General features: G+C 51.8%; 1 protein-coding gene across 1 annotated transcript; it reads right to left on the reverse strand.

Moving 5' to 3' along the window:
* Positions 1–1,114: 1,114 nt before the first annotated feature.
* Positions 1,115–23,377, reverse strand: ALDH9A1 (aldehyde dehydrogenase 9 family member A1). Its single transcript, XM_066261034.1, has 11 exons — positions 23,130–23,377; positions 21,385–21,530; positions 14,058–14,187; positions 13,573–13,707; positions 12,386–12,582; positions 11,656–11,796; positions 7,557–7,745; positions 7,226–7,313; positions 5,825–5,966; positions 3,296–3,408; positions 1,115–1,860 (listed from the first exon to the last, which is right to left on the reverse strand). Exons 1-11 carry the CDS (start codon positions 23,308–23,310, stop codon positions 1,766–1,768), a joined length of 1,557 nt encoding a protein of 518 aa, XP_066117131.1. The 5' UTR covers positions 23,311–23,377; the 3' UTR covers positions 1,115–1,765.

The raw sequence follows: 23,377 nt of genomic DNA on the forward strand, positions 1-23,377 counted from the left end.
TCTGGTACTTATTTCCTGTTGAGTTTACATTTGAAATATGCACCGTTACTACACAATGGGAGGGGCCCCAGGTATAGAGCACGCTCCCTGAGGAAGAGGGTCCTATAGTCTGAGAAGTCACCAGTGGCCGGCCCCACTTATTGGGGTTGGGGGTGGCACCCAGGACCTGTGTGTTTACAGCAGCCTGAGAGCCCACACATAAACTGGGGCCACTGCCTGACCAGGCGGTGGCGCAGTGGATAGAACGTCGGACTGGGATGTGGAGGACCCAGGTTCGAGACCCTGAGGTCGCCAGCATGAGCGCGGGCTCATCTGGTTTGAGCAAAAGCTCACCAGCTTGGACCCAAGGTCGCAGCCTCGAGCAAGGGGTTACTCCATCTGCTGAAGGCCTGCGGTCAAGGCACATATGAGAAAGCAATCAATGAACAACTAAGATGTCGCAATGAAAAACTGATGATTGATGCTTCTCATCTCTCTCCATTCCTGTCCGTCTGTCCCTATCTATCCCTCTCTCTGACTCTGTCTCTGTAAAAAAAATAAAAAATAATTAAGATAAATAAAATTTAATTTAAAAAAAAAAAAAAAAAAACTGGGGCCACTGCGGGCACTTACTCCAGAGAAGAGCAAACCCACTGCCATCTGGGTCATGCCAGCCCCAGCCTGCGACCTAAATGACCTTGAGAAGTGTTTAGCTTCAAAACAGGAAGCAGGCCCTGGCCGGTTGGCTTAGTGGTAGAGCATCGGCCTGGCATGCAGGAGTCCCGGGTTCAATTCCCGGCCAGGGCACATAGGAGAAGCGCCCATCTGCTTCTCCACCCCTCCCCCTCTCCTTCCTCTCTGTCTCTCTCTTCCCTTCCCGCAGCCGAGGCTCCATTGGAGCAAAGATGGCCCGGGCGCTAGGGATGGCTCCTTGGCCTCTGCCCCAGGCGCTAGAGTGGCTCTGGTCGCGACAGAGCGACGCCCCAGAGGGGCAGAGCATCGCCCCCTGGTGGGCAGAGCGTCGCCCCTGGTGGGCGTGCCGGGTGGATCCCGGTCGGGGGCATCGGGAGTCTGTCTGACTGTCTCTCCCCGTTTCCAGCTTCTGAAAAATACAAAAAAAAACAGGAAGCAGAAAGAATGAACCGTGTGCTTTATTTGATCCCAGTACGCTGCAGGAGTATGCAGGTAATCTGCAGAGTTAACAGGTTAGTGTCGAGGTGCAGAGAGCGAGCTGGAGCTCAGAGACAGAGGACCCTTGGCCTCCCCTCACAGCCCAGAGCAGACACAAAACACTTTCTCCAGCACGCTCACATTCCCACGGGCTGACCCATCCAGTGTCTGATCCCCTCTCTGTCCCAACTGTCAGCTCTTGGGGGGAATGACAAAGGGCTGGAGCTTAAAGCAGGTCAGTGAACTGAACTCATCTGTCTGAGTCCACTGGGAGACCTAAGGGGAACCCGTTCTTCACTGTGAACTGCACAGGGAGTGCAGGTGGAGGCGGGGAATCGAATCTAGGGACAAGCTTCATCCCAGTCCCGTCCCAGAAGTGGGTTACTGGCTGTTCAAGATCACGCAGAAAATCGCTTTGCAGGAAAATCACCACTTTCTTGATTAGAATCTAAAGGCACGTCTGCACACGTCTGTTGGGAAGAGGAGTGAGCAATGGACAGTGACGTGGAGCCAGACACGGACCCTGCATGACCAAATCCCGGACATGCCGCGTGCGCTGCCTCTGCCGGTCTCGCGAATCCTCAGCCCGCAGGACCACCGGGTTGGCCGCCTGCTTTCAAAACACAGATTCCACGTCCCCCATCTCCACACACACAGTCTTCAGTTGTGAATAATACTCCATTGTCACACGGCCGTTCTCTCTGCCAAACCCTGGTGGGGAGACAAGGGGTGACAAGGAGCCATCAGTGCAGCGGTCTGGAGAGTCACAGTGACCTTCAGACACGGGCATGCCCAGCAGACTGTGGAGGAACAGAGGGCGGAAGAGTTGAAGCCGAAGTCCTCAGGCGCACCCAGGGGCTGCAGAGCAAGACATGGGAAAGCGCCCCGCTGGCAGCACGTGCCACTTGCTGCCAGATGGCCGGTGCGTGAGGCTCGGGGTTCAAGGAGCTACATCCCAGCATGGCCCTGCTTGTCAGTCTGCCCCGGACTTCAGGAGGCTCTTGCTCCTAAGGCAGGGCCCAGTCCCCAAAAATGCAAGTCCGCAGAGGGCACCATTCAGTGGCAAAGGCCCTTGTCAAGCTGTTTCCAAATCCCCCTGAGCAGAGCTGGCTGGGCGGTAGGGCCGGGGTGCTCGCGGACCTGCCATCCTTCTGTCCTTCTCTTGTCCACCAGGTATGCCTGTGGGCACTGCCCCAAAGGTTAGATTTGGGGCATGGAAAGTGGCCAAGGAGGCCCCATGAGGCCACACTTCTCCCGGTGCTGACAGTTCCATAATAATACAATAGCACCCGGTTCCCCCTCTGCATGTGGGCCTGTGTGCACAGCTCGTCCGAGCACCCACAGGGGCAAGGACAACCAGCGGACCACGGTTAGGGAAAGCCAGGAAAAGACCAACTAAAAAAATCAACAGCTACCACCTCGTCAGCGTTCGTCAGAGTTGCCATGGTGGCCAACTGTGATGGCCATTAACGTATGCAGAGACCAGGGGCTGGACCATAAAGTCCAGACCCACTTTCATGAGAAGACTACAGGAAACAGTGAACATTTACAGGCAGCAGAACCTACAGAGGGGACCCAAAGTGACAGCTACACTCCAAGTGTTGCTAACTCCTCCTGCCATACTGAGCGTGCAGACCTGCCACAGGACGCTGACAGGTCCACGTGATCATTGAGGAAATGGAAGGAATGGGCAGGGCTCGAGGAAAGCACTCATGTGCCCTCCGGTGTAGTGACAATGACAATAACTGATAAGTACCGGATGAAGGGATATTAATGGGTCCTAATGGAGAAGACAATATATGCTTTCTGAAACATCAGAGTCACGGTACCCAAAACAAACCTAGCAACTCCGCAGTGGCAAACACTCTTGGGATGGGAGCTCAGGATGTGGTTTTATTCCTACAGCGATCACACACTGTGAAAAGGAGCAGTTCTACCCACGAGATAAGCCTTTCAGAGATGTACATTAGCCAGGTGACACCCATGCCCAGAGACTGGGCAGAGGGCCTGAGGGGTAGGGATGAGGAGTCTGTCCACTCTCCCCAGTGACTCTGGGACAGACAGGTTCAGGACCCTGGTCGGGAAGGGCTGAATGACGGCCGTGCCCCTAGAGATCCAGTGGGCCTGCCTGTCCCTGGCTCCTCACCTGACTTCTTATATCCACCGAAGGGCAGCTCCACGGGGCTGACGTTGTAGTTATTGATGAAGCAGACCCCGGCCTGCAGCTCGGCCACTACGCGGTGAGCTCGCTGGATGTCCCTGCAAGGAAGACCGCATGGGTTACTCGGTTTCTTTGTTGCCACTTTACCTGGAGGTCTGACTGTCAGGTCTAACACAGACACCCGCGTATGGATGTCCACCATTACTCACAACAGCCCAGTGCAGAGACACCTAAGTATCCATCAGCATAGCATGAACACGCTTAACACATGATGCAATGTTATTCGGTAACAGAGAGGAATCAACTACTGACACCTGCTCCAACACACGAACCTTGAGCAACATGCTCAGTGAAAGTAGCCAAGCACATAAGGTCACACTGTATATGACTCCATTTATGTAAAATACCGAGAATGAGCAAATTCACAGACAGAAGGTAGCCCTGGCTGGCTGGCTGGCTCAGTGGTAGAGCGCTGGCCTGGCGTGTGGATGTCTCGGGTTTGATTCCTTGCCAGGGCACACAGGAGAAGTGCTCATCTGTTTCTCTCCCCCCGCCTCACTTCTCTCTCTTTCTCCTCCTCCCGCAGTCAAGGCTCGACTGGAGCGAGTTGGCCCCGGGCACTGAGGACGGCTACATGGTCTCCACCTCAAGTGTTAAAAAATGGTTTCAGTTGCAAAAAGCAAGGGCCCCATATGGGCAGAGCATCGCCCCCTGGTGGGCTCACTGGGTGAATCCCAGTCAAGGCGTATGCGAAGTCTATCTCTGCCTCCCCCTCCTCTCACTAAAATTAAAAAAAATTAAAAAGTAGACTGGTGGTTGCCAGGGGCTGGAGGAGAGAACAAGGAGTGACTCAATGCTCTTGAACTGGTGACAATGTTCTAAAATCAGGTTATAGGGGTGGTTGCACAACTCTGTAAATAAACTAAAAAACACTGAATTGGCCCCTTTCAATGGGCAAGCTGTTCAGTACATGAACTATCCTAGCAAAGTTGTTACAATGGAAACACCCGTAAGTCGCCTCCTTTGTGACTGGCCTTTGCCCGTGTCGTGGCAGCAAAGCGACAGCCGAGACTAAACCAACTCCATCCCCCAGTCCAAGTGCCACCCCACACTGGGCTGCAAGGGCGCAGACATGGCACGTGTGAGACCACGGTGCTGGGTGCCCGTTCACACCCGCAGAACGCATAGTGCTGCACCCAGGGCGGACCCTGGCGGGGACTTGGGGTGACAATGACATGTTCGCACAGGCTCATCAGTTATAACAGATGGACTGTCTTGGGGGAGGGGGGTTGATAAAAAAGGAGGTTGTGCTTGTGGGGAGAGGGGAACATGTGGATGGGGGAGCTCTGTGCCTTCTCAATTCTGTGCTAATTCTTCTCAAAAACAGGTTTTGTTTCTTTGTTTATGAAAAAGCAGCAGCCCCTCAGTCTTCCCTCCGGAGCTCAGAGACGTGGTTCCATCAAGTCCCCAGGGAGACTCGGGCCACCTCCCCAGGTCCTGGACCACAAAGTTACAGAAATATTGTCGCCTTGCTTATTGCCACAGAAACGGGAAAATCCCAAGGAGCCTAACCAGGCGGTGGCGCAGTGGATAGAGCGTTGGACTGGGATGCGGAGGACCCAGGTTCGAGACCTCGAAGTCACCAGCTTGAGCACGGGCCCATCTGGTTTGAGCAAAAGCTCACCAGCTTGGACCCAAGGTCGTTGGCTCCAGCAAGGGGTTACTCAGTCTGCTGAAGGCCCGCGGTCAAGGCACGTATGAGAAAGCAATCAATGAACAACTAAGGTGTCGCAACAAAAAACAGATGATTGATGCTTCTCATCTCTCTGCGTTCCTGTCTGTCTGTCTCTGTATATCCCTCTCTCACTCTCTCTGTCTCTGGAAAAAAAAAAAAAGGAAAATCCCAAGGAGGCAGCGGCCCTGAAAACTGCTGTGACAGACAAAGACAGTCTGTCCAAGCTTGCATGTGACCGAGCAATTGCAACCACGTCGAAAGCATTTCGCTTCCAAATCACTTTTTGCTTGTATTACAGTGGTTAGAGTTTACATAAAAAGACATCAATCACAACATGACTTACAACCGTTAAAACTGGATACTCCCTCAATGTGCAGTAGTCAAGAGAAAAATGTGGACGTGTGTTACAATGCATTCCAGGTAGGGATCACTTGAAGCCACTACCATTCGTGCTTTGGAAGAACCCTGCCCAGTACTTGTACAGTGACAGGTTTCAAAATTCTTGGACATGCACATTTTCATGTAAGGCGGAGAGAGGCACCTTACATATTTATCCCATAAATCAATGCAAAAGGGGAGACTTTTTATCGACCAAGCCTATGGCTCAGCTTAAACTCCAAAGTGGGGCTCTCTAGCCATTCAGGGTAAACAAGCAAATGCTACTTTGGCATCTTCTGACTTCACAGAAAGTGCCGATGGGAACACATCAGTCACCGTCTGAGCAGAGACAGCAGCCCCCTCCTTCGGAGCCGGTGTGGGAGAGGGGCTTCTCCACATACCTGGTGAACACGCCGGCGGCCAGTCCAAAAGGGATGTCGTTGGCTCTTTGCAGGACCTCAGCTTCGGTGTCAAATGGCAAAATGGCCATAACGGGCCCGAAGATCTCCTCTCTCACACAGGTCATATCATCTCTGCAGTTGGCTGCAAGCAGGATGGCAAGCCAGACAGCGTGAGACACCCTGACAGGCCTTCACTTCACAGCGTACCGTCAGGTGCATGGCTTCAAAGAAAGTCCCTCACTGTTCCCAGTGTGGCTACACATGGGACGCCCCTCATGCAGGACAACTTGACACTAAGTGTCGGGGTCACAGCCTCTGTGGAATCCTAACTCCATGTGTCAGTTACCCGTAAACCACTAACAGGGCGACCAGGATTGTATGTACCAGCACAGTCACCACATCACAAATTTCAAAAGCCCACGGACCTCGTGGCACACAGCGGATACCAACATGCATTATGGGGCAGCAGCCTCCAGAGCAGCGGTCCTCCCCCGCCCCGCCGAAGCAACGAGGAGGGACCTGGGTGAGGACAGTGGATAACACTGTACCCAACCACCCAAACCTGGAGGCTTTTAGGTTGAAAGGTGGTATTAAAAGTTCTTATTACATCACCTAACTTTTAGGACTATGACCACCACACTGTCTCATGAATGGGCATTGCTATGGTGATGACCTGACATTCAAAGATGAATGTATCCCCAACCGTCTTTTTTTTTTGTTTGATTTTTGTATTTTTCCAAAGTGAGAAGCGGGGAGGCAAACAGTCTCCTGCATGCGCCCGACCAGGATCCACCCGGCATGCCCACCAGGGGGCGATGCTCTGCCCATCTGGGGCGTTGCTCTGTTGCAACTGGAGCCATTCTAATGCCTGAGACGGAGGCCATGGAGCCATCCATCCTCAGGCCTGGGCCAACTTTACTCCAATGGAGCCTTGGCTGCGAGAGGGGAAGAGAGATACAGAGAGGAAAGAGAGGGGGAAGGGTGGAGAAGCAGATGGGGGCTTCTCCTGTGTGCCCTGACCAGGTATCAAACCTGGGACTTCCACACACTGGGCTAATACTCTGCCATTGAGCCAACCAGCCAGGGCCCCCAACCACTGTTCTTGAGAAACAAAATCCATTACTTCATGTTTTATCAAACATGCACTTCCTCTCCTTTGATCTCCATGCCTTCCAGAACAACAGGTGCAGAACCTGGAAGGCTTCAGTGAATGAGCCCACCTGGTTGTCCCAGGGAGGGGAGTACAGAAGCTTGGAGGTAACAAACTTCCATTTCTTAAATATGGGTGAGGGGACACCATATGCCATCCCTTGCTTGACACCCCACACAGACTTGGTAAGAACTCTTTTCCATCTGATACTGAACGCAAACTGTTTAAAAGCCAATGAGAAGAGGACCTACTCAGCACACAAGGTCTCATGTAGTATCCACCCTTTAGTTTGGGGTCTTCAGGAATGTACAGGTCTCCCCCACACAGCACCTTAGCCCCCTGCCAAGGAAGAAGACAGAATACGCACGTGATGTTAAACACGCAACCCCCACCCGCATTCCCGGGCAAACGTGTACTCAGTCACTCTGCCATGAGGACTGAGCAGGACATGGCCTCAGGCCCCAGAGCAGAGGGGGGATGGCCACAGGATGGGCCCAGCTCCCAGGCAGGGGGGGACGGCTTTCCCCTCATTCCGCCCGCCCTGTCCCGCCCCGTCCCACCCTGGCTCCCCGGGTTCTGCACCTGCTCCTTGGCCTGTTTAACAAACCCAAGGACCCGCTCCAGGTGAGGCCGATTGATGAGAGGGCCCATCCTGGTGTCCTCCAGGAGGGGGTCTCCAATGTTTATCCGTTGGGTCCGCATCACCACTTGCTCTGTGAATTTGTCAAGAATGTCCTTCTGCACGAACACCCTCGTGCCATTACAGCACACCTGAGAACAGACATAGGTTGACCAGTGTGCAAATGAGGAGTAAGGAGAAGGAGAAAATCCCATAGGTTTAAGCTTAAAAAACAAACAAACACACACTTGTGTACTCTTTTAAAGGTTACTTCCATCTATAAAAGTTACCCCGCCTGACCAGGCGGTGGCACAGTGGATAAAGCGTCAGACTGGGATGCGGAAGACCCAGGTTTGAGACCCCCGAGGTCGCCAGCTTGAGCGTGGGCTCATCTGGTTTGAGCAAAAATTCACCAGCTTGGACCCAAGGTCGCTGGTTCAAGCAAGGGGTTACTCAGTCTGCTGAAGGCCTATGGTCAAGGCACATATGAGAGAGCAATTAATGAACAACTAAGGTGTCGCAATGCGCAACAAAAAACTAATAATTGATGCTTCTCATCTCTCCGTTCCTGTCTGTCTGTCCCTGTCTATCCCTCACTCTGACTCTCTTTCTGTCTCTGTAAAAAAATAAAATAAAGTAAATAAAAATAATTTAAAAGTTACCCCTAGCTCTGGCCCGTTAGCTCAGCAGTAGAGTATCGGCCCAGCATGTGGAAGTCCCAGGTTCGATTCCCGGCCAGGACACACAAAAGAAGTGCCCACCTCCACCCTTCCCCCTCTCCCCTTTCTCTCTGTGTTTCTCCTCCCTTCCCTCAGCCATGGCTCTATTGGAGCAAAGTTGGCCCAGGCGCTGAGGACGGCTCCATGGCCTCCACTTCAGGCACTAAAATGGCTCCAGTTGCAGCAGAGCAACGCCCCAGAGGGGATGAGCATTGCCACTTAGCGGGCATGCCGGGTGGATCCCAGTAGGGCACGTGCGGGAGTCTGTCTGCCTCCACACTGAAGGGGATCACACATGTAATTGTGGACATGTTGCCCCTTCAGTACAAACCGTCAGCCCCCCGAGGTAAAACTTACATCTTTTTGTGTTCGTTTAAATTTTATTAAGGCCCTTAATAAATCCATATGACCCTCAGGCCCTCTCCTATCTGCTCCTATTGGCCACCTGACTTGGCTGCACATTTAAGAATAAGAAGGGGCCCTGGCCGGTTGGCTCAGTGGTAGAGCGTTGGCTGGTGTGCAGAAGTCCCGGGTTCGATTCCCGGCCAGGGCACACAGGAGAGGCGCCCATCTGCTTCTCCACCCCACCCCCTCTCCTTCCTCTCTGTCTTTCTCTTCCCCTCCCGCAGCTAAGGCTCCATTGGAGCAAAGATGGCCCGGGTGCTGGGGATGGCTCTGTGGCCTCTGCCTCAGGCACTAGAGTGGCTCTGGTCGCAACATAGCGATGCCCAGGATGGGCAGAGCATCGCCCCCTGGTGGGCAGAGCGTCGCCCTTGGTGGGCGTGCCGGGTGGATCCTGGTCGGGCACATGCAGGAGTCTGTCTGACTGTCTCTCCCCTTTCCAGCTTCAGAAAAATACAAAAAAAAAAAAAGAAGGAAGCTTGGGAGGAGACAGAGTAAAAACAGTTCAGAACTCGGGCCTTGAACCCAATAAAAACGCAGGGCATTTTCTAGCCTGTGTTACTGTCCAAAATCACAAATAGTGAGTGTTCACTCTCCCACAGACAAGAACATAAATCCTGTTCACATGCTACCAGCTGTGGAAAGAATTACACCAGGCAGGTACAAAAAAAAGGTGGGGGGGGGAGTTCTACAGAGTGAAACAGTGATTTCCAGGATGTGTCAGATCAGAAAGCGACAGGCAAGGAAATACCTCTGATGCGCCACCTCCCGTGCATGAGAGAGAGGTGGGAGAATACACGAGTATCTGCTCACTCATGTAAAAGGAAACAGAGGAAGGGAACAGCAGAAACCGACAGGGCCGGCAGCCTCCAAGAGGGACGGGGACGGGTCACACACGGGCAGGAGGACCAATACTTCTGTGGCTTTCTGTAAAATTCTGCTACCTAGAACCTCGTCAGTACTTCCTCTAACCACAACAGACAAAACTTCAAAGTCGGGGGGGAGGGATAAACCTCAAATGAAACAAAACGGAAATAAGTGACCTTGTTACTGGACACGAAGGTGGTGAAGGAAGAACTGACCCGATTAACCGTTTGGACACACAATTTTCACTACGCCCGCAGGCCAAAGACAGGAAGAACTGCCACAAAAAGAAAATATGAGCTCTCGTTAGAAGGTTTATTTTTCACAAATCTGAAACCACTATCAACGTATTCTAGGGCTGAGCAGTTAAATAAACATTCAACAGGTAACAGATACCAAACTTCTCCTTCAGAGAATAACAGTGGAAGGGGGAAGGCGAAAATAAACCCTGTAGCAGCGGAATGATTAGAGATATCCATGTGAGCGAGTTGTTATTAATACAGAGACACTCAGAAGTAGATGTGTGTGCAAGTATGCGCGTGCATGTATATGCATATGGATGTATAAACATAGGTACCAATATCTACCCCCCAGCTCCAGCCTGGGAGAGGTCTGGAGGCAGGAGAACCAGGAAGAAGCCCGCTTGGCACCCTGACGTTGGTCTCTCAATACCATTGACCACTGAACGAAACCAGGGCTCCTTAGATGCATCCTGCTGCCAGGGCACGTGCGAGGCGCATCTGGGACAACTCGCTGTGCCAGCAGGTACGTGCTCAAAGACGGGTGAGGAAACATCACAAGGTCACAGAAGGGGGCTCGCACCTGCCTTGCCAAGTACAAGTATTTGAGCATCAAAATACACAAGCAGTGGGTTAAACTAACCCACAGGGTGACGTAAGGGCCCACAGGTCTGTGGCGAGAGAAGTAAAGGAATGGGAAACAGAAGACCAGGGAATGTTCATTTTCTTAGTAAAAAGTGAACTAAATAAACGTGGAAGGGATAACAAACTCGAAATATCACCATGCAGCGAGCACTGTAATGAACGCTGTTTCCCAGCAAACATCAAAAGGGCACTAAACTGGTGTGGGTTCAGTATGGTGGGGACAGAACCATCTCTCTGTGTCCCACCTGACAGTTAGTGACCTTGAAGCGAGAAACAGTAGCTTTGCACGAAGAACCGCATGAAACAAGCGATCAAAATTATCAAAGTTAACGACACCATTGAGAACAAAACATCACTTTTGCGATGGGATTTTTTGGGTGGAGGGGGCAAAAAATGCAAACCCTGTATCTAATCAAAGGGAACCCCCAGGCACACCCAATCAGAGGGACCTTCCACAAAATCAATGGACTATACCCTGTAAAAACATCCAGGTCCTGAAAGCTAAGAGTGACTAGGACCTGCTCCCAATGGAAGGAGACAACAGGGATGGCTAAAGGCAATGACCCTCTTCCATTAGATCTTTGACAGAAAAAAAATTTGTTTTCTTCTGCTAAAAGGACAGAGGTCAAGAAAGGAGAACTCTGAATAAGATCTGCGGACTGAGTAACAGCCTATTGCTTTTCCCAAGTTCACTGAGCATAAGAGAACGTACTTGTCTTCAGGAAATGCTAAGTATTTAAGAGGTTGGAGATCTTATGCCGGCAACTTTTGAACAGTTCAGAAAAAAAAAAGTGATAGGTATATTACAGACAGAATGACAAAGTAAACATAATTAACATTTTAGAAACCCGGCTCAAAGGTTCAGGAGAGCCTGACCTGTGGTGGCGCAGTGGATAAAGCATCAACCTGGAAACACTGAGGTTGCCGGTTCAAAACCCTAGGCTTGCCTGGTCAAGGCACATATGGGAGTTGATGCTTTCTCCTCCTCCCCCCTTCTCTCTCTCTCTCCCCTCTCTATAATGAATAAATAAAATCTTTAAAAAAAAAAAAAGGTTCAGGAGAATTCTTTGCACTGTCTGTGCAACTTTCCTGTATGTCTGACCTCATTTCCAAGTAAGAAGGTTCTCTAGAACACTCTGTTTCATGCAGGGGTGGAGACACCCTTCCAGCTCCTCCCCGGGGCGAGCACGCACCTCGCCTTGCGTGAGGAAGTTGGCCATCAGCGCACCCTTCACGGCGTTCTCCAGGTCGCAGTCTGAGAAGATGATCAGGGGAGACTTGCCTCCGAGTTCCAAGGTGACCGGCTTGATTCCTTTCGCCGACATCTCCATGATCTTAGGGAACGAGAACAGACGCACTCAGGAGGTAAGCACAGAGGAGATGGCACGCAGGGGGTGGGGGGGCCTGGACCCTGGCCTCCCAAGTCATTGTGGACTACACAGCCTGTGATCAATGTACGCTGCCCCCGTCCACTGAAAGATCCTTTCCCAGACCAAGGAGCATACATCCGGGACAGGGAATTCATTTTTAAAATCCTGTCAACTCACCCATGGGTCAAGGACAGAAACTCTCTGTGCTACTGTGTTCAGGGCAGACAGAGCTCAGAGCACTAATTAAGGTCTCAACAACAAATGTGAAATAAACTGAGAAAAACACCCTTCCTTCTGAGGTGGCAGCTGCAGACAAGTGGAATCATCACATCACACATGTAGCAGCCCGGGGCTTGCCTGAGACATAGGAGGTGATGGCTTCCGCCTACCTGAGAGTCCGCCCCTCCTTCTCACGTGTGAAGTTTCCCTCGACCCACAGCCCCCTCCCATGAGGAGCAGGAGAGGTCAGAGGGCAGGCCTCCATCTGGGGTCTTAGGGGCCTGGCATCCACAGCCCAATGCCACCCGCATTGCCCTGGAAGGTGCGATCTCACCTTCGTGCCAGTGGGCACGCTGCCGGTGAAGGAGACCTTGGCCACATCGGGATGCTGACATAGAAACTGGCCCGTGGCAGCCCCTCCCTGTACCACGTTGAAGAGGCCGGGCGGCGCCCCCGCCTGTGTGTAGATCTCCGCCAGCAGCAGGGCAGACACGGGCGTGAAGGGGGACGGCTTAAAGACCATGGCATTTCCTGCATGAGCCCAACACACACACACACACACACACACACACGTGGGTGATCATCTCGGGACAGGACTAGAGGACAAGGCAAGAACATCTCCACCCATTCCCTGTCCCACCAAATCCTGGGCCAAAAGCATTATCAAGGTACAAATGTATCTTGTTCCTCCTCCTTCGGTCTCTCATTATAGGGACCTCAAACCACACGCCCCCTCAGTCACCCACCATCCCACACCTGCATGTCCCTCTGTGTCATCTCATCTGACACCTGCTTCACAGAAGGAAGAAGGCAGGATCAGTCCCAGTCTACAAAAGTTGCGATTGGAGACCGGGGAGGTTAAAGAATGCACCAAGTCCCTAAAGCCGCAGCATCGCACTATTTCCCCTCCACGGCTCAGGCGTGCACAGGAGCACAGAGAAGAACTGAAGGCGGCCACCCCTTGACACCCCCCCCCAACCTTACGCCTGTTCAGACAGATGTCCGTGCCCACGGATCCATCTCCCTGGTATGGGATGGTGATTGGGGCCAGTCGGCCCAGGCTTCCGTCACAGGAGCCTTGGGCCTTCTTCCTTTCAACACAAATGGGGGGGGGGGTTCCCTTCTTAGACCACCCATTCTCTGTCCCACCAAATCTGACTCCTCGACGGGCTTGCCCGACGCAGACATTCACGTCCAGAACGGAAGATACCTCACAGCGAAGACAAATCTAATTCAGCCTGACAGAAAAGACCTCCAAGACCACAGCTAACTTCCTTCCCCAAAACAGAACCAGACGAGGTACACGCAGACAGGAATGACAAAGATGCCGTGTGTGTGCTCAACCCGCAAGGCAAACTCCCTCAGGGCCGGCGGAGTGGACACGTCCTCTCTGAGGCTTCGCATGCCCAGCTAAGGCCTTGTGGGGTGCAAAGTATGTGTGTGAGTGTGCACATGAGTGTGCATGAGTGTGCACAGGTGGGGCAGAGGGCACAGGCTCCCAGTGGAGGGACACTCTCTTACCACAAGCTAATGCTGGGGCTGACTTCCAGGAGGCTATCTGAAAGGGGTAGTTCCAGGCGCCTATGCCCACGCACACACCCAGCGGCTCCCGCCGGGTGTAACCGAAGGAGCCACCTGGCAGCTGGATGTGCTCGCCTATGGGGAGACAGGAGCAAAAAGGAGGTGGGTCTGCTCTTCCCAGGGCCTCCCCAACATCTGGCCTCACCTGTCCCCCACCAGCCTCCCGGCTGCTGGCGGCACAGGGTACCCCCTGCACGTTGCACTCCGCCTCTCCCTGCTTCTGAGCATCCTCCCCAAGTAAGGAGGAGTACTCGCCATCCTCACACCCGTGGTCACCCTCGAAAACCCCCGGGCATCCAGATCACGTGCATGACGTGAAATACGGGAGACGGAGGCCCATCTTACTCCCGGAACCTTGGCCCTCCCCCCAGGCTCTGCCCCCTCAATCTGGGCAGCAGGTGGCGGAAGGCTGGCGGGGGACTTACCAGCCATGGCCCCAGCCAGGCCCGCATAGTATTCCAGGCACTGCCAGGAGGTGTCAATGTCCAGGCGGGCCTCAAAGACGGACTTGCCGTTGTTGATGGTCTCCACAGTGGCAATTTCACCCTTCCGCTCCTGTGGGCCAAAGGGGGCCATTAACACATTACCATGCACCACTTGGTAAGCAGCTGCCCTGTTCTCTCACCAAGTTAACTGTCCTGGAGTTAAGACATTTCAAGATCATATGAAAAAGACTGTTTTAAGAAGTGAAGATTACACATGTACACATGTGTTTGCTTGTATACTGTAGAAGAGAACCGTCTTTAGGAAAGTTATGCAAAATAGCCCACTATGCAATCAGCAGGTAAAAAGTGATGCCCACGCATGGCTTTAATTCACCCGAAGATGTACAGCACTAACTTCTAACACTCAAACTCATCAATCCTTTGTTCACATACTGTTCCCAGTTGTAACTTACAAGTTCAAGATGCCGGAGATGGCTTCGGAAAAAATAAAAACATTTGGGAAATCAGACCTAAAAAAAAAGACCTAAATAATGTGTTTTTCCCCCCCAAAGAAGATGAAAGGATTAAATATGTAAGGGAAGGATATTTGCAGCCCTGGTTGGTGGCTCAGTGGTAGAGAGTCAGGCTGGCGTGTAAATATCTTGGGTTAGATCCCCGGTCAGGGCACATAGGAGAAGCGACCATCTGCTTCTCCCCCAATCCCTTCTCTACCTCAGAGATTTCCGTGCTTCTGGTCTATATCCTTCTGAGTTTTATAATTCCCTGCAACGCGCATCTAGCTTGTTTGCCTTTTTTTCTTTCTTTTTTTATATAATTTTATTTATTTTTTTATAAATATTTTATTTATTCATTATAGAGAGGGGAGAGAGAGAGAGAGAAAGAGAAGGGGGGAGGAGCAGAAAGCATCAACTCCCATATGTGCCTTGACCAGGCAAGCCCAGGGTTTTGAACCGGCAACCTCAGCGTTTCCAGGTTGACACTTTATCCACTGCGCCACCACAGGTCAGGCTCTTTTTTATAGAGACAGAGAGAGGGATAGATAGGGACAGACAGACAGGAACGAAGAGAGATGAGAAGCATCAATCATTAGTTTTTTGTTGCGACACCTTAGTTGTTCATTGATTGCTTTCTCATATGTGCCTTGACCACGGGCCTTCAGCAGATCGAGAAACCCCTTGCTCAAGCCAGCGACCTTGGGTCCAAGCTGGTGAGCTTTGCTCAAACCAGATGAGCCGCGCTCAAGCTGGCGACCTGGGGGTCTCGAACCTGGGTCCTCCGCATCCCAATCTGATGCTCTATCCACTGCGCCACCACCTGGTCAGGCTTGTTTGCTTTTTAAGACTGTAAAAAACTTTAACTTTGCTTTGTAAGAGGAGAATGTGTATGAATCTCTGACCTCTTCCCAAGGCAATTAAGGTAAAAACAAATCTGAAACTGGAAGGAGAACTTAGAGTCATCAGAGGAGAAAGTAAAAAGAGACAAGTGCACCTAGTTCAAAAGGAAAGTGTGATAAGGTGCCAAAGAACTGTTAAAACTTAGTACTGGCAACGCCATTTTAAAAAGGAAAAGTCAGGCTGCTTGCCCCTCCTTTCTGTGGAGAATGAAGGGAGAAGAATGCTCCTGGAGCTTCCTGGCTTGCAAGGACAACTGGGTCAGATAAGTCATAATTTACAGAGTAAGAAAGATAGAACTTATCTAAGAATCCCTTCACTTCTCCTTTCTTAAAAGCCTTTAGAAAAGAATGTTATGTACCTTAAGAATTCCTAAACTCTGAGTCACCCTCCCATCCTAAAGTCGTAAGAGTAATGGATACCTCTAGACAAAGGGATCACAAACCCCTCCTCACCCAACCCAAATGGTATGTGATTTGGTCTATAAAATTAGCCACAGAATGGTGGGGACTTTCTACAGGATTTGGGATTGTGCCCCGTGTAGCTAGCCGGCTAATTAATAAACTCCTCAAAAATTCATTTGGACTTGGTGTCTCTGTGGGGTGGTCAGCAATGGTGGACGGTCACATGAGACACCAGACCCGGGAACTTTGGCTAGAACCACTCGCCCACATCCAGGCGCACCAAAAGAAACTTCCCAGGAGCCCTTTGGAAAAAGCGACCATCTGCCAGCCAGTGAAATTTCACCATGTCATATTAGCTCGACCACCCTAGATAGGACCCTTTAAATATCTTCCACATGGGTCACCCCATGCGACTTCCCTGGCCTCCATGTCCCCGGGACCAGGGAACCTCATCCGACAGGAAGCACTCTGTACTCAATAAAGCCTTTACTATTCCACACTTTGTGGCTTCGGCCCTTTCCTTCCTTCTCAGGGAGAAAAATACCTTACATTTGGTGCCGAAACCCGGGAGGAGTTGAAGTCCGTAAGGACTGCTCCTCTTCCCTTCCCCTCCGAGAAAGAACCAGGACCTCCGACCTTCCACCCACTTCAGCACACGGTGCAGTAAATCCCCTGCCTCCAGCCTTCCCTCAGTTCTTTCCGCCGAGACTCCCTGTCCGAAACCTCAGCTGCGTCAGGGACCTCTTTCCGTTCCGAGTACATGTGTGCCTATGGAGACGTCACAAGCACATCCACTTTACTTGACTATCTGGTGGCCAGAAACTGAGTTGCAGGACGCCAATGCTTAACTCTGACCACTCCGAGAACTGAGGATGGCCGTCGGGGCACAGGAATCTAAACCTAATTCAAAAATACTCCTGGAGTTGCCTTATCCGAAATCTCTCCCTCCCTAAAGAAGAAGAAACTGTTCTTCTCCGCTGTGGCCAGGCCACAGAACCCACTGGATAATCAGACCAGGTAGCCTCCTGAAGGGACTTTCAGTTTTAACACCCTCACCAATTTAAATATCACCGAAAAAAGCTGGGAACTGGTTGGAGATCCCTTAAATTCAAGGCTTCTAGTTATTCGCACTCCCGTCCTATTCTCTGCAGCACCTGCTACAGGGCGCAGGCTCTTTTTCCGGCCAGAGAAACCTCACCTAAACCCTCTGCTCCAAATCTTTCCTCCTTTGCCCGATCCCCAACTCTCTCCCCCTCCTGCCTGACCCCCGGGGGCGCCCCTCTCTCGGGACCCCTCTCTGGTCCCTCTGCGGACCTCTTTCACTTGGGTCTCTTCCCTCCAAGAGCCCCCTCTCCTCTCTTTGCTGGATCCTGTTTCTCATTCACCTGCAAATACCAGTCTCTCTTTCTCCTCCCCTGCTGGCCAGGGGCCCCTCCCTTCTCCTCTGTGTTCTTAAGCCCCTCCTCTATCAGGCCATTCTCAGCCTGCCATTGGCTCTTACACCGGTTTGCAGGACGCCCAACCCCAATTTTCTTGCAGGAAGTTCTGGCCCTGTCCTGCCTCTGGCTCAGACGTTTCTGGCCAGATCTGGGTGCCGGGCTCCCCAGGAGTACCACTCCTTTTATTCTAACCCCCAGACCCCTATCCAGGACCTGTGAACATGGCATTTAAAATTTCAGTGGTCATGACTAGTAGGAACAGGCCAAGGCTGTTCACCAGGCCCACATGCAGCAGAAGGCAACACTCCAAACCCAGGCTCTTGTGGCAGCCCTAAGGTCGGCAGAGCAACAGGGGCAAGGCACAGAAGGTGCTCGACCTAAGTCCGGGCCGCAAAGAGGAATCCCACCAGCAGCTTGCTTTAAGTGTGGCAAGGAGGGTCATTAGTCCCAGCAGTGCCCCTGCCTGAGGCCACCCAACCCTGCCCTAATTGCAAGCAGCCCAGTCACTAGCAGAGCAACTGCCCCCTTTGGGCAGCAGGCTCATCCTTTTTTTTTTTTTTTTTTTTTAATTTTTTTATTTATTCATTTTAGAGAGGAGAGGGAGAAACAGAGAGAGAAAGAGAGAGAGAGAGAGAGAGAGAGAGAGAGAGGAGAGACAGAGAGAGAGAAGGGGGGGAGGAGCTGGAAGCATCAACTCCCATATGTGCCTTGACCAGGTAAGCCCAGGGTTTCGAACCGGCAACCTCAGCATTTCCAGGTCGACGCTTTATCCACTGCGCCACTACAGGTCAGGCATTTTTTTTTAAATTTTTTTATTTATTCATTTTAGAGAGGAGAGGGAGAAACAGAGAGAGAAAGAGAGAGAGAGAGAGAGAGCAGGCTCATCCTTAACGTCTCTATGTGGAGGACAGGCCACCCAGATGGGAGGCCAAGCTAGCCAGACGGGCCCATCATTCGAACTCCTAGACCTCCAGCTTACCCTGACACGGCCTGGACTCGGAAATCCCCCATCATCCTCACCAAACCCAGGGTAATGCCACAAGAACAGGTAAGTTCATCTCATTTCTTGTGGACATGGGAGCTGCCCTTACTGTTTTGCCATCACACTCTGGACCTCTAATTCCCTCACAGGTCTTGGTTATGGGAATGAATGGGACCCCTTCCTTTCACCTTCGCACGCCACCCCTGACATGCAGTTTGGACGGAATCCCCTTTTCGCACTCGTTCTTAGTTATGGCATCGTGCCCTGTACCCTTTCTGGGTCGAGATATTCTACAGTCTCAGAGCCACTATCCAGCTGACAGCATCTTCCCACTTACTCCTACCATTCCTCAATACCAAGGGCTCCCCCATAATCAATGCTACCCTTATTTGTAACCATGTCTCTCACCTCAAGCTTACCCTCATGCAGGATTGCTGGCAGTTTGGAACCACTGGGCCACCCACCTCCAGCTCACCAAAGGCTGGACCCTGCAGATCCCCCTATTACTCCTCTTTTTTTTTAAATCCTTACAGGACCCATCCGCGAAGTTTCTCCAGTCACGGCCAAACAGATGTTCCTCCTGACACCCCTCAAAGCTACCACCTTCCAATCTCCCCCTCCCCACGATGCCCCTAATCAGCAGGAAGTAACCAGACAAATAAGCGGCGCCCCTAATTAACACAAAAGATCAGAATGTGGGGTAGTCAGCAATGGGGGGCGGTCACATGAGACACTAGACCCGGAAACATTGGCTAGAACTGCCTGCCCACAACCAAGCATGCCAAAAGGAACTTCTCAGGAGCCCTTCGGTAAAAGCAACGGTCTGCCAGCCAGTGAGATTTCACCACGTCATATTAGCTCGACCACCCTAGACGGGACCCTTTAAATATCTCCCACACAGGTCACCCCATGCGACTTCCCTGGCCTCCATGTCCCCGGGACCAGGGAACCTCGTCCAACAGGAACGCTCTGTAGTCAATAAAGCCTTTTATTATTCCACACTTCATGGCACAGGCCCCTTCCTTTTTCAGTGAGGAAAAATACCTTACAGTCTCTCCATAACCCGTGGATTAAGGTACAGTACTTTACAACACAAGGAGGTTCAGCCTACCAGGCGGTGGCGCAGTGGATAGAGCGTTGGACTGAGATACGGAAAACCCAGGTTCGAGACCCCGAGGTCTGCCAGCTTGAACACAGGCTCATCTGGTTTGAGCAAGGCTCATCAGCTTGAGCCCAAGGTCGCTGGCTCGAGCAAGGGGTCACTGTAAAGCCAGTAGGCATGACCACGCTCACAGCTGCCTGGTCCATGTAGGTTCGCATAAGATTCGGACAGACAGTAATGAAACAACGGAGCCAAGAATTGGTGGGTCATTAGCTTTAATCCTAGCTTGCACCCGATGGGCAAGAAATACACACAGTAGGAAAACACTTCCCTTTCCATTCAGGGCTCCCAAAACCATACTTATCCAAGTTTACTAGAATCAAAGGTTTCTAACCTCACCAGCCTTATTCACCTCTGTTTCCCATCTCCTTCTCTCTGCACAAACTGGCTTCTCCTTCAGCATTCCACCATCTTGGCTGCCTCTCCTCTCCTCCACGTGGCCTTTTTCTGCTCTCTGCTCTCCAATGCTAATCTCAGGAACCAAGAGAGAGCAAGCTCCCAGTGTGCCCCATTTTATATTGTAGGAATCAAAACCTTTAATCCAATATACAAACAAGAAAGTCTCTGATACAAAGTCTCTTATCTGAGGCATAATGGGAATCCTCATGAGAGTACACCACCCCAGGGTGGGAAAGGTTTAGTCTTAAAACTAAGCCTTAGGCCAGGGGTCCCCAAACTTTTTACACAGGGGGCCAGTTCACTGTCTCTCAGACCGTTGGAGGGCCAGACTATAAAAAAAAACTATGAACAAATCCCTATGCACACTGCACATATCTTATTTTAAAGTAAAAAAAAACAAAACGGGAACAAATATAATATTTAAAATAAAGAACAAGTAAATTTAAATCAACAAACTGACCAGTATTTCAATGGGAACTATGCTCCTCTCACTGACCACCAATGAAAGAGGTGCCTCTTCTGGAAGTGCGGTGGGGGCCAGATAAATGGCCTCAGGGGATCGCATGCGGCCCACGGGCCGTAGTTTGGGGACCCCTGCTTTAGGCTATAACAACTTTGCCAGCTTACAGCCTATCTCCCACACCAAAAGCGAGCAAACATATGTCGTATTTAAAAACTTATTTTGGCCCTGGCCAGTTGGCTCAGTGGTAGAGCGTCAGACTGGCGTGCAGGAGTCCCGGGTTCGATTCCCGGCCAGGGCACACAGGAGAAGCGCCCATCTGCTTCTCCACCCCCTCCCCCTCTCCTTCCTCTCTATCTCTCTCTTCCCCTTCTGCAGCCAAGGCTCCATTGGAGCAAAGTTGGCCCGGGCGCTGGGGGTGGCTCTATGGCCTCTGCCTCAGGCGCTAGAATGGCTCTGGTTGCAACAGCGTGATGCCCTAGATGGGCAGAGCATCGCCCCCTGGTGGGCATGCCGGCTCCCAGTCGGGTGGATCCCAGTCGGGCGCATGCGGGAGTCTGTCTGACTGCCTCCCCGTTTCCAACTTCAGAAAAATACACAAAAAAAAAGAAAAAAAAGAAGAAAGAAAAACTTATTTGACCAACAGTCACTCAGTCTGCTATAGCCCCCCCCCCAGGCCAAGGCACATATGAGAAATCAATGAACTAAGATGCCACAAGGAAGAATTGATGCTTCTCATCTCTCTCCCTTCCTGCTGTCTGCCTGTCTCTGTCCCTCTCTCTGAGGTTCAAGCTGCAAAGCACTGGAGGCTTGCTCAAACAAAGACGCAACAGGAAGCTGGCCAGGCAGATGGCACAGGGAGCCAAGGTCCAGATCGAACGGCCTGAAAGAAAACTGGTTGAACAGATCCAGGTGAGCAGAGGGAAATGCATTTCAATTTCATTTAAAAAAAGTTATAACCTAACAGTGCATTGAAGTTGAACTTGCAAATCATCCTCAAGGGCCCTCTGCCGGGCAATGCAAAAAAAAAACTTTTGGAGGGGAATAAATTAAAAACACACCAACACACCCTTATGATCCTGGCAGCCTCCAGAAGGATTCGGCCACGCTCCAGACCAGATTTTTTACTCCATATTTTGAAGGCACTCTTTGAATCTTGAACAGCCAAGTTGACTTCCTTCTCTCCAGAGCACGTGAAAGTAGTTATCACCCGGCCTAGAAGGACAAGACAAGTCAGTGTGACTTCACACCGTTGCACACATTCAGAGTATTATGGATTCAAGTTTCCTTTTCCAGCCCCTTCTTGTCTATTAAGTATGGTTTGACTTAGTGATCACTCACATGCAGCAGTTCTTAACTCTATTTGGGGGGTCACTGACCCCTTTAAGAATCTAATGAGCCCTGGCCGGTTGGCTCAGCGGTAGAGCGTCGGCCTAGCGTGCGGAGGACCCAGGTTCGATTCCCGGCCAGGGCACATAGGAGAAGCGCCCATCTGCTTCTCCACCCCTCCGCCACGCTTTCCCTCTCTGTCTCTCTCTTCCCCTCCCGCAGCCAAGGCTCCATTGGAGCAAAGATGGCCCGGGCGCTGGGGATGACTCTGTGGCCTCTGCCCCAGGCGCTAGAGTGGCTCTGATCGCAACATGGTGACGCCCAGGATGGGCAGAGCATCGCCCCCTGGTGGGCAGAGCATCACCCCATGGTGGGCGTGCCGGGTGGATCCCGGTCTGGCGCATGCGGGAGTCTGTCTGACTGTCTCTCCCTGTTTCCAGCTTCAGAAAAATTAAAAAAAAAAAAAAAAAAAAGAATCTAATGAAAGCTGCAGACTTCTCTGCAGAGAAACAACCATATTACATAATCAGCCAAGCTCTAGTCCCAGGCCCCAAACACACCCTGAACTTGTGGTTCAGGATCCCGGCCCTCCCCTATTAAACATGAGCTTCCCAGTGGTTAATCTTGCCACACCCCTTAACAAAGGTTTGAGTAGCTCAGGGATCTTGTAAAATCAACCTTAAATCCCCAGGCTATAGTCTATATAAATTATTGCATAGCACTAACACTTCATGAGCATGGTTAATAAACAGCAACATCAGAAAACAATAATTCCTAAACACAGGAAAGTTGTGTGGTTTTTTTCTCTCCATTATAAAAAAACGAAAAATCCAGTGTCTCCTTTTCTTACTCCAAGCTTATTCGGTATCTCTGTTCTGGGACAAAATATGATCAGTTTTCCTCAACTCATAAACCCAGAGCTGAGACTGACTCTCCCTTCCGGACTAGTTTATGCTGACACAGCATTCCTTCCCCTCCCACAAGAACTCCAGGGGCTCTGCTTTCTTCTCAGAGAGTTTTGCAAACCTGCCACTCTATTACAAATAGGAACAGCCAGTTTAGCGAGGGGCTGAGGACCCCACACATTGCAAATGGGTAACAGAAAGAGCAGGTCATCTCGCTCTGGAGTCAACAGGGGGCTGGCGGCTTAGGGCTGCTCACTCGTCCACAGTGATCGATGGACCCCAAACTGCTCGGTCCCCTGCCAGCCAGCCTGGCGCTCCGTCAGCAGGCCTTTCGCTTTGCACGAAACGTTTCCATTTCTCTCCCCACAAAACCCAGCAAAACAAAACAAACCAGAAACCTCCCGCTCGTCCGCCCCAGTTCCCGCCGCAGCGCCAAGCACACGGTCAACCCAGGATTCGAGCAAGGCTTTCCTTTCCCAACTTTGCTTCTCGCGCAGAGAGGGTGGACCCCGGGGAGGGGCGCCCGGGTTTCCCCACGCCCCTCCGGATGCGCCCCGCCCCCGCCCCGCCACCCCGGTACCGGTGGCGGGCTCGAAGGCCTTCTCGCTGCCCGAGGCGTCCGCTGGCTGCACGCGGGCCCCGCTGCGGTAGTTGAGCGGCTGCGAGACGACGAAGGTGCCAGTGCTCATGGTGGCGACGAGAGCGGGCCGGAGAGCGCGGAGCAGCGGGCGGAGAGCGGCCAGGCCACCCAGGGGCAGCATACGGCGGGGACGTGGGTGCGTCGCGGAGCCGAGCAGTGCGGAGCCACGGGTAGATCCGCCTGCGGCG

Source organism: Saccopteryx bilineata, chromosome 2 (assembly GCF_036850765.1).
Source record: "Saccopteryx bilineata isolate mSacBil1 chromosome 2, mSacBil1_pri_phased_curated, whole genome shotgun sequence".
Lineage (NCBI taxonomy): Eukaryota > Metazoa > Chordata > Mammalia > Chiroptera > Emballonuridae > Saccopteryx > Saccopteryx bilineata.